Source organism: Neolamprologus brichardi, unplaced genomic scaffold, assembly GCF_056152115.1.
Source record: "Neolamprologus brichardi isolate AB-2024 unplaced genomic scaffold, ASM5615211v1 NODE_ptg000038l+_length_1369362_cov_1, whole genome shotgun sequence".
Taxonomy (NCBI): Eukaryota; Metazoa; Chordata; class Actinopteri; order Cichliformes; family Cichlidae; genus Neolamprologus; species Neolamprologus brichardi.
In genome coordinates, this window is record NW_028270040.1 from 994,300 (window position 1) to 1,010,012 (window position 15,713).

At 44.6% G+C, this 15,713-nt stretch overlaps 2 protein-coding genes across 2 annotated transcripts; both read left to right on the forward strand.

Moving 5' to 3' along the window:
• Nucleotides 1-23: 23 nt before the first annotated feature.
• trub1 (TruB pseudouridine (psi) synthase family member 1) lies at nt 24-6,130 on the forward strand. Its single transcript, XM_006801641.3, has 8 exons — nt 24-215; nt 302-400; nt 2,680-2,735; nt 3,501-3,582; nt 3,695-3,767; nt 5,182-5,321; nt 5,411-5,467; nt 5,542-6,130. The coding sequence occupies exons 1-8, from the start codon at nt 68-70 to the stop codon at nt 5,721-5,723; spliced, it is 837 nt and encodes a 278-aa protein (XP_006801704.1). The 5' UTR covers nt 24-67; the 3' UTR covers nt 5,724-6,130.
• Nucleotides 6,131-8,630: 2,500 nt separating this feature from the next.
• hhex (hematopoietically expressed homeobox) lies at nt 8,631-14,092 on the forward strand. Its single transcript, XM_006801642.2, has 4 exons — nt 8,631-9,176; nt 12,761-12,939; nt 13,413-13,463; nt 13,562-14,092. Exons 1-4 carry the CDS (start codon nt 8,786-8,788, stop codon nt 13,808-13,810), a joined length of 870 nt encoding a protein of 289 aa, XP_006801705.2. The 5' UTR covers nt 8,631-8,785; the 3' UTR covers nt 13,811-14,092.
• Nucleotides 14,093-15,713: the final 1,621 nt, after the last annotated feature.

Sequence of the window (15,713 nt, forward strand, 5' to 3'; positions counted from 1 at the left end):
GGTCGCATAGTTGCCACTGAGGGGAAAAGAAGAAGATGGACATTAGCCAAAGAACAGAGAAGCGAGCATGGCCGGGAGCGTCAGTAACACCGTCCCTGCGATAGCTAGCTCTTTGTCACAACTACAGGCTTTAAACGGATTGTTTGCGATATATAAAAAACAAGGGCCGACCTCCGCGGACGTGTTGAATGTGCTCAAGGAAGCTTTGCTCAAGGGTAACGGGACCAAACAGCCGCAGGACGTCCAGCCCGGTGTTTGCGGAGAGCTGAGCGTAAACCGTTTGTGTCGCTTTATCTTTCAGAGGCGGGAGTCAAAAATCCAAACCCGCGGAAGAGGAAGAATCAGAGCCTGAAGATGGGACACGGAGGGACGCTGGACAGCGCTGCCAGCGGGGTGCTGGGTAAGCGGCTAGGCTAGCGTTCACGTCCCGGTGCTGGGCCACGTGCGACTGTTGTCATTCCTGCCCTGGGAGGAGGGGGGAGGGGGTCAGTCCCACCCTCCGTGTTTACTGTTATTATCGGTAAAGCACCGACAGGGCCCGAGCTTCAGGGCTGCTCCACATCACCCCAGTCTGATTCAGTCACGCGTGTCTCTGAACGACAGAGTTCACTATTAAGATCAAATTGATTTATATTGATAACAAATTCCTGAGATATACACGTTGTTTGTCTAGAAGTTGTTGCATTTTCTTTTCTTTTGCACATTTTTCTTCCCACGCGTGTCCTGAGAAAGTCCGCGACATCGTGACTCCTGCATTTCCTATGACAACATGCTTGCTATTTTTCTATGGATAAAATATAGTAAAATCTGATCTTCTTATTGTTTTGATATATAGCTATATCATACGCAGTGAACTCCTGGTGCTGGCCCGTCATCCTCTATGAAGAGTGGAATGGTCCAGATGACACACCTGTGCAGGTGTGGAGATGTGTAGGAGGGAGGCTGGTGGACTTTTTAACACAACCTTGGGGAGGTGCACTGATATCACAGATGATGTTCAGGCAGCACCTCCACACTCCTGTCTTTCCTTCTCTCTCACTTCCACCAAGGTGCCAGTGGGAACAGCATCAGTGTCTATGGGCAGCTCGTTAGATCTATCAGGTGTTTTCTCCTGCATTTCTGCAGTGTAGAACAGGCTGTCCCAGTTTGTCAGTGTCCCAGTTTGTCAGTGTCCCAGTTTGTCAGTGTCCCAGTTTGTCAGTGTCCCAGTTTGTCAGTGTCCCCTTTGTCTAACTCTGAGCTGCTTTATCAGCAGTCACACCATCTTTAAGTGGCACAGTTCCACTGGCAGCCGTACAAGCCCATAATGCTGCTTCCAGCATGTTTGACAGATAATGTGGTATGCTTCATTTCCTTCTGCATACTGTTTGTCTTCCCATCATTTTTGTACAAATTTATCTCAGTTTCACCTGACAAAAGTGGGGTTTTTTCTCCAGAACTGTGACTTTTAAATGTTTCCTGGCAGATGTAGTCCGGCCTTCTTGGGCTTGAGTGTAACCAGTGGTTTGCACCATGGCGTAGGTTTTAACAATGACAGGCCGAGCTCCTCAACTGTTTTTGGGACTTGAGTCGATGTCGTGTCAGGATTTTTATTTCTTCACATGAAGAATTCATTTAAATTTTCTTCAGTGTTTTTTGGGCCTTTAGGTGTTTCTGGGTGGCCCGTGCTTTCCATCTTTTTAAGAACGGACTACATTGGTAATTTGCTCTCTGATAGCTGTATTTTGTTTTTGTGTTTTTAAATCAATGATGGCCTCCTTCAAATGCAAGTTAAACCACTGTCGTTGAACAATGATGTTATAGGACTCGATTTTCCTCATAACTTATGAGCCCAACTGCAGTTCTTATCTTTATTAAAGTGTTTTATAAAGCAGCTAAAAGTGCAGAAGTCTGGTCCATTGACTCCAGTTAGCAGAGATGAACCTACCAGACAACCCTGCTGATTGTGCTGGTACGTCTGGCAAAGTGGCCACACCCATAATTTTAGGAAAAATTAATTCACTGTGGTTGAATTTAACCCACAGTCACCATCAAAGGGAAAATTGGGTAAAGAGACCAAACTGGTCTTTTGAAAAGCAGTGAAAATGGAGTCAGAGCTAACCTGAAGTGTCTTTGTCATGACGAAAGGAACCATGTGCACCAAGAAATACAAGCAAAAGACGTTAAACGAGTCCAAATATGGACTTTGATAATGTGAGATTTGATGCTCCAGCTGCTGTGCCTTTGTGAGGTGCAGAAGACAAATATGTGCACGTTTCCCACAGTGTGGCATGGCTTTGATTGGAAGACGGCTCTTAACCAGCATGGCTGCTACAACATCCTGCAGCACGATGCCGTGTTGTCTGATTTGCGCTCCGCAGCACAGCGAGGCGAGAGCACGCCTCCACCTCGTCCGTAAGCATAAGCAAAGCTGTTCAGTCAGGTGATGTTGGGTCAGTCTGAGGGAAAAGCAGCCGCTTCACTGCTGCTCGCAAAGTCCCAGTGATGATGTCATGAAGAAGGGAATAAAGGTTGTTATCAACTTAAAGCACAAAGATGAACACGTAATATAAATGTTTCAGTGTATTCTGAGTTTGCTGAACTTTGATGAGATGAATGAATTAAACATGAGTTCAGTGAACATTTCAACCTGTAGGGGGCACCAGCAGGACTTTAATCATTGGACTCTCTTTGTTTCAGTTGTTGGTGTTGGGAACGGCACCAAAATGCTCAGCACAATGTTGACTGGGTCAAAGGTCAGTTTGCTTCACTGCTGTTTGAACTAAACTAACATGTGCATTAAAGCATGACGTCTGGTGAGAAGTGCGAGGCACCGCGCATTACTGCAGGTTAGAGCTGCATTACTGCAGGTTAGAGCTGCATTACTGCAGGTCAGAGCTGCACTGATGCAGGTTAGAGCTGCACTGATGCAGGTCAGAGCTGCGTTACTGCAGGTCAGAGCTGCGTTACTGCAGGTCAGAGCTGCGTTACTGCAGGTCAGAGCTGCGTTACTGCAGGTCAGAGCTGCGTTACTGCAGGTCAGAGCTGCACTGCTGTGCGTGGCTGAGTTTTTTGTGCATGCTGACGAGCACAGCCGAGCTCTGACTGTATGTCGTTACCTGGACGAAGCCAAACATGTTGGTTTAACAGATGCACACTGACATGTTCCACATAAAACGACCTTTAGTTTGTGTCACAGTGAAGTTTCCCCCGTGAACTTCTAGCATTGTGTCGATGCGTGCTGATTGGTTTGTTCCTGCTTTCATGGTAGCAGATCTAACAGGTACTAACGAGCTGTTAGAAACCACAACACAAACCTCTGTGTGTAGAAGACGCACTTTTTTAGGTACAAGTGCACATGCAAATATATTGATAAGGACATTGTGTAGCGTGTATACAACAGACTCGAACGCCTCGTGAACTTTAGATGTCTGCGATGACAAATGAATGATTCCTGTAACTTGTTAACTGTGGATGAACTTGGTGTGATACAAACGTGACACATGTTGTGTGTTTTTCAGAAATACGTTGCCGTTGGAGAGTTTGGAAAAGCAACAGACACTCTTGATGCCACCGGCAGCGTGACTCTGGAGAAAGGTTTTGGTAAATGGTGTAAATCGGTTCATTCGATCTTTCAGATGCAGGAGAATCTGCAAACTTCGGTTTCTCCTTTACGTCTGTCTCTCAGTGACTCGTGTTTTCATACATTTTCTAGAACACATAACCAGGCTGGACGTGGAGGAAAAGCTGAAAGCTTTCACTGGTGACATCATGCAAGTGCCTCCGCTGTGAGTACGGCTTCTGGGAGTCAACATCCAAACATCTGAAGCATTAGTTCGATCAAACCAAATGTTTATTTCTTAAGATGAAATCTTCTTTTACAGAAAACGAAACCTAAACGTGTCAGAGCAGCAGCTCAGGACTTCACGTCCTCTGTTTCTGTGCTTGTTTGGGATGGTGTTGGATTTGATGGTAGATGTATAAACGTGGGGGTCATGTGAGTTTCCTTTTTGGGGGCTGCAGTCATTTAGCAGCTCTGTGGTGCAGTGGTTCGATGCTTACCTTACATGAAGGTGCATGAATTGAACAGCGATGACAGCTTTGGACGGTTCGTCTTCGATGTGGATTTCCAGCTTTATCACAGACACTTCCAGGTTGCCAGGTTGGCTGATGCAGCCGGGAAATTCAAATCAGGGAACCACAAAATGACTGTGATTGTTAAAATAGGTCTACATGTCCATGTGTGGAGAAACTGTTTCCATTTTCTGAGGAGCATTAGCCGTGCCATCGTTTTGAGTCCACACAAGCAAAGATCAGAATCAGAAAAGGTTTTGTTGCCAAATGTTGAGCAGGTTTACAACATTAGGAAATGAAGGCAAACACTTAAATAAACATGAAGATGAAAAGTGCTGCAGATTAATATATACATGTGTGCAAAAGTGGAACAGATGCAGAGAAGTATGGGACCATGTGTTAGTGGTGGGACCAGTCATACGGTTATTGTTCATGAGTCCAACAGCAGAGGAGAAACTGCTCTGGTGCGAATGGAGCGGAGCCTCCTGCCTGAGGGGAGCAGGTCAAACAGACCAGGGTGAGAAGGGTCAGCTGTGATCCCAGCTGCACGCCCCAGTGTCCTGCAGGTGCACAGGTCCTGCAGAGATGGGAGTCTGCAGCCAATCGCCTTCACAGCAGAGCACACAACACGCTGCAGTAGACGCCAGAGGCTTGAACCAGTGGCTGAAATGAAACCAGTTTTCTTTGAATGTGCAGCCAGTTTGATGTTAATGATATGATCAGAGATTGTTGTAAAGGCTAAGAAGTGACGTGTGGGCTCACTGAGGGCGGAGTGTGGACCCGGTTCTGTGTGAAGATGCTCTGAGATCTAAATGTCCAGCTGCAGTAAACTGATCGTGTGTCCTTCAATGCCGTTCTGGGAGAATGAATGAAAGGCCTCTCAATGATCCAGCTTTCAAAGTTCTTTAAACATTTGAGGGTTTTTGTCTTATTAATGTAGCGCAGTGACCCATGAAGCCTCTGGAGGTCACTGTTCGCTCACTGCCTCCACTGCAGTGCTGATTCACGGGTAAATGGTTCACTGATGCAGGAGCAGTGCCTTTGTGTCGTTATACATGGAGTTTATATAAAAACAGTTCTTAGTGCTAAATGTGTATATTTTTAACTCTTTTCTTATAATCGTTTTAGATACTCGGCATTAAAAAAGGATGGCCAGCGTCTGTCTGTCCTGCTGAAGAAAGGTCACAAGGTGGATGCCAAACCGGCCCGGCCGGTCACGGTGTACAACCTGACCCTGCAGGAGTTCCAGCCTCCTCTCTTCACTCTGGGTTCGACACGTTGCCTCCCACAGCGACTCCTCTCAAACTTGGTGTTGTGTCCTCTTTGGCTGAATGTTTCGCTTTCCTTCGTGTTGCAGATATTGAGTGTGGTGGTGGGTTCTACGTCAGAAGTTTGGTGGATGACCTGGGAAAAGGTGAGACTGCCTTCCACCTGTTTCACCTTTGCATCGACGGCGTGTCGCTGAGTAACGCTGTCTGTGTGCTGCAGCTCTGTCCTCTTGCGCTCATGTGAAGGAGCTGACCAGGACAAAGCAGGGCCCGTTCACGCTGGAGGAGCACGCCTTACACGAGGAGCAGTGGACGCTGGAACACGTCCTGCGCTCGCTGAAGACCTGCTCAGAGGGAGAGCAGCAGGAGGAGCATCTGAAGCCAAAGAAGGTAGTCACCTGACCGGGACCAGGATCCAGAGGGGAGAGGAAGGGGTTTCCTTTCATGTAAAGACTGGTTTTTGGTTCATACTCTTCAGTTTTAGTTACATGTGTGGTTCAAGGTTTGAACATCATGACATTAAAAGTTGTAAAGCAAACAGTTATAATGAGAAACGTGAGCAGACTCAGCAGGTGTTGCTTGACCTGCACACATTTGTGAAGAGTAAATAACCTGATGGTACGATCGGCGAGGAGCTCCGAGGGAACGGCGAGATCAGTGTGATCAAAGTTTTTGTTGTAAGTTTAGGATCTGATTTGTTTTCTAGGCGCCTACACTCAGTTCACTGATGTAAAAATGTCTTTTACAAAGTCTTCCTGCTCCGTGCAGTGATGCACATGCTTCAGTAAAACAGCCCCTGAGCTCCTCTAACCTCCCGTGTGGACTGTTATTTCTGTGCTTCTGAGCCTCCCACTACAATGAAGACATCCACAGGTGAAACTCGAAGAATTCAAATATCGTGCAAAATGTGGCCACAGTCCTCCACCTCAGCAGCGCCACAGCTGATAGCATCCACGCCACGCTGCATTGACGCAGTAATTCATGCAAAAGGGGCCCAAACAAGTGCAGACTGCGTATGCATGGTTATACTTATTCTAATTTTCCGAGTATCGCCTGCTGCTTTATGTCCATAGCGCATGCTCTGTGCCGTTTCTCACTGTTACCGGTTCCTCGGTCATTGCAAACCTGAACAAAGGAAGGCCGGCACATCCCGATGCGTTTGATAATTGGGATACTGTTGACTCGTGAGGAGGAGACTGTGAGTGGCCTGCACTGACGATGGCAGATATATGGCGCCAGCTGCCGGGGGGCGGCTCACTCGAGTTATCAGCGGGTTTTGGCCCGGAGTCTGACGCCACGGGAGGCTGGCGGATCAATGAGCTGCAATGATTGTCTCAGTCCAAATATTAGCCGTTTCGTGGATTTCTTTGATGTCTTTAAGGCTGCTTGCAGCGCTGTTTGCTCTCGGAGTCACTTTATCTAAATTACAGCCGTTAGAAAGTTGGCAGACGGGGGCGCGCGCCAGGAAATGGAGCCAGCGGCTGGTTTCGGGGCGCGAGCAGATAAACGTCGGCCGGTGTTGTGTCAAAAGTGATGTCCGATGTTTCCGTGTGTTTTTATGTGTAATATCGTTACGTATAATGCTAAATAGACTTCGGTGAACAGGTATTGCAAAGGGGTTATATACAAAATGTAAAAAAATGACCTGTTTCTCAATTATCTTCGTAGCTGTGTTATTGTACTTAATTATAATCAATCAGCTTCCTTTTGTCCACTTAAATATGTTTACAGAACTATTGTTGCATTTGTTGCAATTTCAGATGTCTTCTTGGCCAGATGACTCTTAAAACAGACGTTTTTAAAGTAAACATTTTTTTTAACTGCATAAATAAAGGACACATAAACGTCACTGCCAGAAAGTGATTGCGCTTCTACCTTGTTACAGGAATGTTGTTTGTTGGTTAAGATGACATGAGGGATACATGTGACATATGTTTCACATATTGTAGATCAACAAGTTATTTATAGCAGTTTAAATACACAACACGGGCTCCCGGGTGCGACTCGCCGTTTGCAGCGACGATTAATGAACTCGTGTGACGATAAAATGTCGCGAGGCCCTCCGCGCGTGCAGCTGGGCCCCGCTGTAACTAAAGCAGAAGTCTCCGGTTATTGTTTAACGGGACATCCACCCACTTAGTGAGCGGTTACACACACGAGCGTTTATCTCATCCCAGAGTGGATTTCACAGGAAAACTCCTAACATTCAAATCACGAGTTAATGCCACTTGATTGAGCAGCGCCGTTGGGCCGTGGATCGGCCTTTATTATGCTGTTAAGATAAGGCTGCGGCCCGTTTGACTGGACAAAGGTGTGTGTGGGTATAAAGCCAGCGCTGCGTGCTGTCTGTGCTCTGTTCACGTGGGTTTTACATCTGACATTCAACATTTGTTGAACATTTTAAAAACAATGTTGACACAGAAATGTTATTCAAACAAGTGCACCATCGCGCTCTTTGCCTGTCTTACTTCAGCGTGGAGCCAAACACGGGGAACGTCTTTTTGCATAAAGCAATGATTCCGATCTCTGGCTGAACCTAAACAGTTTGGAGAGTGACCCTCGTGGGCCAATCCGCTGACTTGTGACACGATACTTCCTGGAGCAAAACCGGTGAAAACGATCATTTCAAATCACACTTATCTTTGAAAGTCCGGCTCTAATGCAAAAAGTTACCATTAAATCATCTGACAGCTGCTAACAGACAATGTCACGAACGCTGTGTAACAGTGCGTGTACTATTATATTTCATTTATGTGAAAACTTATTTCTTATTGTGCCAAGTTCCACACATCACTGTGCTGATATATGACGCAGCAGTGCAGATACTGCAACAATAAACGGATGTTCACACTCATTATTCAGTAATATGGTTTTGCATGCAAGTTTTGATTGAGGTACTTTGGGTATATTTAAATGCAAACAGTTTTTGAGCTGAGCAGGAGTGTGACTTTTACTCAAACATTATGGGCGGTGTACACTCTTAGTGTGACCGTGGGGAGGCTGAAGTGTGAGCTGGTCCCGTATTTGCATTTTAAGACCCAGCTGCTATCAGCTGCTCTGTTCCATTACACTCGTCTGTTTTCTGATTACCTGTTTGCGTCGGGTCGATTCTTCTGGAACACAATTATCTCCCCTCTCCTGTCATCCGATCACTGTGGGGTTCGTTAAGAACTGCGCGCAAGCCAATCAGAAACGGCCGCCGGCCACCTGCAGGAAGTTGGCCGTCCACTTATCTCCTCCCTCCTTCGGCTGCAGACAGATAACAGCAGCAACAGTTGAACAGAGTGGCAGCTCCTCAGCGACCTGATGGACACTAAAACAGTGTAACGGTCCCCCGAGCAGCTCGGAAACAGCCTCTGGTCGTTGGTTAGCGTTGCTGTGATAGAAAGAGGAAGGCTGCGGGACTAAAGACGCGAAGCTCTCCCCTCGTTTGGATCCAGTGCGCAGCAGCGGTGATCGGCATCATGAGCGTCCCGCTTTACGCACCGACCCCAATTCAGCCGGCACACCCGACCCCCTTCTACATCGAGGACATTCTGGGGAGGACCTCCACCACCACCTCCACATCTCCGTCCTATTCTTCATCGCCAACGTCTTCATCTTCCTGCTCCACTCCGGTCATCCCCACGCCGACTCTCCCGTCTCCCAACTCGTCCTTCAAAAGTTTGATCTCGCCGTACAGAACCCCGATTTATGAACCCACGCCGATCCACCCCGCGCTGTCGCACCACGCTGCGCTGACGGCGACGTACGCCTCGGCGGGGGCTTTCACCGGCTCCTTTTACCCGTTTCACCAGCAACACCACCGCTCCATGGGGGAGTACGCACAGGCGCTGCTCAGGCACGACCCTCTCGGTGAGTTTCATTTCCATCATTGATATTTGTCCTATCATTTTTTAGCAAACATATCCTGCGGGACATTTTCTTGCCGTCAGACAGCATCACGTTTCTTGTTTTCCTGTGTGGAAATGCGCCAGTTAAACTCAGTTCCTCAAGTCTGCACTGCTGGTTTTATTTCACTGGAAATCAGGACCCTTAAAACAGTTAAGGTCATATATTCACACTTTGCATTGTAAATAAATAAATAAATCATATATTATTGGACATTATATCCCTCAGTGACAATTTAGGTGAACCTGAAATCTGTTCGCGGCGACATATAAACTTGGATGATGTGGCAGTAAGACAACGTTTTGCTCTTTGCATGAAAACTTTAATGTCTTCACAAGCTTCGTTTCAGTCCCAACGAAACCATTTTTGCATAAACATCACGCTTCGTCATGCATGTCGAACTCAAGATCATCTACACTTGCACTGCTGCTCTTAAACACACTTTGTGCGTCTTCAGCCTTCAACTCGTTTTGGTCTCACAAGAACATGTGTGCGTGATGCCCGACCACGCACACATGAGTCACATTGTTATTGTGACAGACGTATTTGGGGCCACAATAGCAGCAGGCATATCCATTCAGTGTGCTGCTGGTGATAGGGAGGTGCATGGCAACCTTGACTCGTTTTCCTGACTCCCATTGTTCTGAAACATCAGAGGACCGAGTGACTAAAACATAGCCAGGCCCTAAATCACTTGTTATTTCACTGCTCTGTGTGTGTGTGCGTGCGTGCGTGCGTCATATACTTTTGAGCACCAAGTAGTTAGGTTATTTTTCTCTCGGGTATTGACTGACCATGAGCTTACAACAAGTTTTTATTATTATTATGATAATTATTAGCAGTATTAGTATTAGCGGCGGTGGCTGGAGGACGTGAAACAAGCCGATCTTGATGTTGTGGGCTTGTTAGAAATCAGCTGTGTGAGTTTGGAGCCGTGAAAGCTGCTTTACATGATGTCCACGGGGTGCTCGGAGCTCACGCACGCTGTGTGCCGTGTTAGAGGCCAGAAGTGATGGTCCTCTCAAGTATAGTGTGACAAGCGGACCGTCTGACTGTGCTGCTGAACAAGCCGGGCCTTTTCCGTTCATAGCGGAAGCTGTGAGCCTGTCGATAGGAGTAAATCTGGTTTCAGAAGCTGTTAAATGTTTTCCTGTCTCACCCCGGCCAGCCGCTTCCTCGGGAGCCCGCTGCACGCTGCTGATTATTTTATCGACATCCTCAATACAGACATATTCAGGAAACACTCGGCCTCTGATAGCCCGGGATCCGTTTTTCACATATTGTTGCACTTCCTCTGCCGGGCTCGCGAGGATGTGGCTGACTTTCTTTATGCTTGGCGGCGAGAGGAAAATAAGGCAAACAGAGAGCTAATGGGGACTTATGAGAAAGATAAAGTCCCCCTAACAGCAGCTACAGTCTTGTCCTCCCAACTGCTGACCTTTCAGACAGACGACAAACAAGCATAAACTGAGATTGCCCGAGGAGAACAATGATTGGTTTCAGCGCTACAATCATCTGTAATCATCTCGTATGATTTGTCTTCTGAACAGCGCATTAAAGATGCGGAGCTCTATAAATATCGCGCACACCTCCTCTGGCTATTTTAAGCAGCCCGCAGTGTGCGCGCTTTCAGGCCCGTATGTTCCGATCTCTGTCACTCACAGTTTTATGAAACTGTTATTAACGAGTCATCCCAACATCTGTGCATCTATTTACAGCGCTCACGGTAATACTCTGATTTGATGAGACTGTCTGCAGGCCGCTGTGCGCACGAACGGCAGAAAGTTACAAAGTAACACAAAGCCAACAAAAACTGTGAAATATTTCAAACAGAAGTGCGCGTGCTTAATGACCACAGTTATAACGAATTAGCGCAAATCATCTGAGTTTCACAGATCTTTATTAGCCGAGCGTAAAAGGCACGAACACAAACTTCTCACACGTCAACTTAAAGCATATTCAGTGAAAATGTTTCATTTTATGTCATTTCCTTCATTTGTGCCGCAAATTGATTTTTACTCAATCTTTCCTGCACTCGTATTTTCGCTCAGTGTCTCTTGGGGCTGGATTGGCTAACTTCCTTAGGAAAAGCGCAGCAATAAGAAGGTCTTTGACAGCAGTTTCGACCACAAACATTCATATTGTGTCAGAGCGCAGCACAGGAGTGTCTGTTGGTGGATGCCATTGCCTATAATCACACCGCAAAGCAGGAAGCACATGAAGCGGATATTTGGCCATAGTTTTCACTGTCACGACCTTCCTGAAAAGACAGCTCGCAGCAGGCTGCAGGCTGCCGTTGTTTGTTCCCGGCCATTACCCGGGGAGGAAAGCAGACAGGACAAAAACACCTCTGATTGCACCCAGCGGCCTTTCGCTCCAATAAATCTCTTCAACAGCACCGATCCTTTCCCCTCATTAATCCGCAGTAAATTAGGAATTATGTTCATTTCTAATCGAGGTTTAGGGAATAAACTTTGAAAAGCACATCGAGACTTTCGGAGATTTTGAGCCTCATTAAAATCAGCACCGGCGTAAAACAACAAACACATAAAACATCATAATAATCATAATAATTATTATTTGTATTTGTATGAAATCTTTATTTTGAACATGTTAAAATATTTTAACAACAGAGAAAAACAAACAAACAAAACAATAATAATTATATATAACTTACATTTATTTCACAATGCAATAGAAAGAAGCGCGAGCTTACTTAATCCCACACATTTCCGATATTTAGTAACTAATAGTCTCCACTTTTTCTTCCTGTTTATGCCCTGTCCATCAGAAACTCTTCATTACAATTTTACATCTGTTATTATTATTATCTGTTATAATAATAATAACAACAACAACAACAACAACAATAATAATAATAATAATAATAATAATAATAATAATTATTATTATTATTATTATTATTGGATTTATAATAATAATAATAATAATAATAATAATAATAATAATAATAATAATTATTATTATTATTATTATTATTATTATTATTATTATTATTATTATTATTATTATAAATCCAATAATAATAATTTAATAATTAATCCTAAAAAATAATAAACTTTTCCACGTTGTAGTCCTCAGCTGTCTGTGGTGACCAGGAGAGGCCGCAGAGTCTAAAAACACATCTTCTCTCTGTTACCGAATAGTTGGATTTTTCGACGTCTCTGCACTGCGCATGTCTGCGTATAGACCGGTGCCGTCAGCTCAGGAGCTTTTAATGAAAATGTTTGAAATGTGTTGTCTTATATTTTCATGTGGATAAAATTCATTTATCGCAAGAGTTCAAACGCGTGAATTTGAGTGAAAATGCCGTCAGTGGGCCTAATATAACGCAGTACAAATGTACCGTGTTTATGTCGCGTAGCGTGTTTTGTTCATGTACTTTGGCATAAAGAATTCATTTCATGTGAGATGGCAGCAGGAAGGTTTATATGCTGTAGCGGGCACGTTCGTCACAGCCAGAAATAAATATTTCGTTTTATTTCATGTATTTCAAACACGGTGCATTCCGTGGGGTCTCTCCACAGGGAAGCCTCTGCTGTGGACGCCGTTCATCCAGCGGCCCTTACATAAGCGAAAAGGCGGCCAGGTGCGCTTCTCCAACGACCAGACCATCGAGCTGGAGAAGAAGTTTGAGACGCAGAAGTACCTGTCACCTCCGGAGAGGAAACGCCTGGCCAAGATGCTGCAGCTCAGCGAGAGACAGGTGAGCGGAGCCTCTGTGGTTCACACACGTGCCGTGGGCCTGACTCTGTTTGGAAGGATCTCTGGAGGATCGGCCGCAATCTTCGATGAAACACTTTTATACATTTATTTATTCCGTTTTTGGAATGTAGCATAATGCTAGATTTAGCTACTTTATTACTAGAAAGCTATTTACTGACTGCGGATGGTTGAAATTTGTAACGAATTACTGATGGGTGTGTGTGTGTGTGTGTGTGTGTGTGTGTGTGTATGTGTGTGTGTGATATTTGTGCAGCGTGCTGATTTGATTCAATGGGGCCTTGATCCAAAATGAATAAACCGCTTCCACATGAACGTAGCGGACCAACCGAATTTTAAATTGACGCTAAATCTTACGGACGAGTTTGCGCACAAGAAACATCCTTTCAGAGTTTTAATATTTAAAGATTTAAATTCATTTCTTTCTTCTTTTTTTTTTTTAACATTTCCTTTCAGGTTAAAACCTGGTTCCAAAATCGACGTGCGAAGTGGCGCAGACTAAAACAGGTGAGCTGCGGTGACTGGTGTCGCCCTACCTTCCTTTCACTCTTTCATATAAAATACACTCGTACCGTCTCCTAACCCACGGGGTTCGCTTTCACCAGGAGAATCCTAAGAGGGAGGTGGAGGATAACAGTTCCAGAGGTAAGAAAGGAGACGAGATGATAGAAGCTGCCGGGATCCAGAACCAGGAGCAGAGGCAGCCAGGCTCGGCCCCCGAGTTGGCGCAAGCGGGACACTGTGCGTCCTTACAGCAGGCCCACACAGAGCTGGACTCTGACGTGTCAGACGACACGGACCAGGAACTGGACATAGAGGACGACGAGGACTTCACACTAAACCCCCAGTTCTGAAACACAGGCTCCATAAAGATCTGCCTCGGACACTGAAGCTCTCAAGCTCTCGACGGTCGGGTCGCTGTAACTCCTTCCTCCTCCTCCTCCTCCTCCTCCTCCTCCAGCCTGGTGACTTGCAGATTGATAGACTGGTTCCTGATGTAATACTAAGACAAGTCAGCCCCTCAAACCCGAGTGCCTTTCATCAGAACTGTCTTCTTTGTTGAACCTGTGTGCATATGCGTAATGTTCTGTAACTGTGTGTGTGTGTGTGTGAGTGTGTGAGTTTGTGTGTGTGAGTGTGTGAGCGTGTGTGTGTGTGAGTGTGCGTGTGTGTGTGTGTGTGTGTGAGTGTGTGAGTTTGTGTGTGTGAGTGTGTGTGAGAGATGTTCTTCAGATGAATAGTATGCCTGTAGATCAGTTTCTCTGTACTGTAGCATATACGTGTTTTTATAGCGTGTTTTTTAGTTCTTTTTGTTTTGTTTTGCGTGTGTGTGTGTCGGCGTGTGTGTCGGCGTGTGTGTGTGTCGGCGTGTTTTTTTATGTGACATTTTATTAAATAATCAATGTAGCGCAAATTCAGTTTTGTCTGATGTCTAATAAACTATTTTCTGACAATCAATCCAAACGTTTCGATGCAGCTCAGCTGGTCTGTGAACTCTTTTCTCTGCTGTGTGAAAATGAAACATTGTAAATGAAGCATTTCTCCACATCCAGATGAACAAGATCCACTTTCTGGAGTTTCCTCCTGCGGGTGAGAATAAACGAAGACATACAATCGAGCAACGTGTGAAAGATCCGTCAAGAAGCAGGAAGAATTATAATCAGTCCAAATAATCACAGAAACCCAAAACAACAAGAACCAAAGCGCTCCGGTCAGTTTCAAACTCACTCATTCAGGGATATTCGGACCAAAAGTACATTTAATAAAGAATCACTGCGAGTAAACGTGCGATCAACAGGAAACCTGTCTGTCTAAATGCTGAGCTGCAGAATCATAAAATAAACGTCATACAGACGTCATATTGTGTCTGTTACACATTAAGCCTGAAATATATTTTTATATCCAACGTGGTAGTTTTTGTGTAGCTGGAGATCTGAGACGTTTCTCCTTTTGTTTGTTTATTTTCACATATTCTTTTTTCATTGGTTAAAAGTTTGTCTCATAAAACAGCAGCAGTCATATTACAGGACATTATGATGTGTGGCTGTGCTGGTTATAACCACGAGCTCTAATTCTTTTAGTGTGGAAACCAGTGGCGTTTAAAACAGAAGAAAAGCAGACTGTAGATGAACCAACACATGATCAATATAAAAATAGTGCATTTCAAATCTGACTTGAACAAAAGGAGCTGCCTTCAGTAATATTTTATTAATATTGGTTTAATGTTGCTGTTACATTCATGGAAAATCAGAATTTAAATTTAAATTTTATTTGTCACATACACAGTCATACACAGTACGATATGCAGTGAAATGCTTAGACAACTGCTCGTGACCTAAAGAAAAAAGAAAAGGCTATGAATAAGATAGGAAATAAATATGAAAATTAAAAAGGGTAAATTTAACTAGGAAGGAATAAAATAAAATAAAATATATAAATTAAAGTTGAAAATAAAATAACTGTACAACAAAATACACAATACACAGTAATATATAAGAATGTATGAAGAAATATAAATATATATACACACAATAACAGCAGCTGTACAAGTATTAACTGGAAATGAGGAACATAATGTCCAGTGTTGTGCAATCCACATTATTTAGTGTCTTGTGCAGTGCAAATATGCTTAAAGTGATTTAAGTGATGAAGTGGAAACAATGTCCAGAATGTCCAGTGTGTGTGTAAGAACCATATGTGTGATTGAGATGGTAATTTATTATATGTAAAATGCATCCAGACGTGTGGCTTTATAAA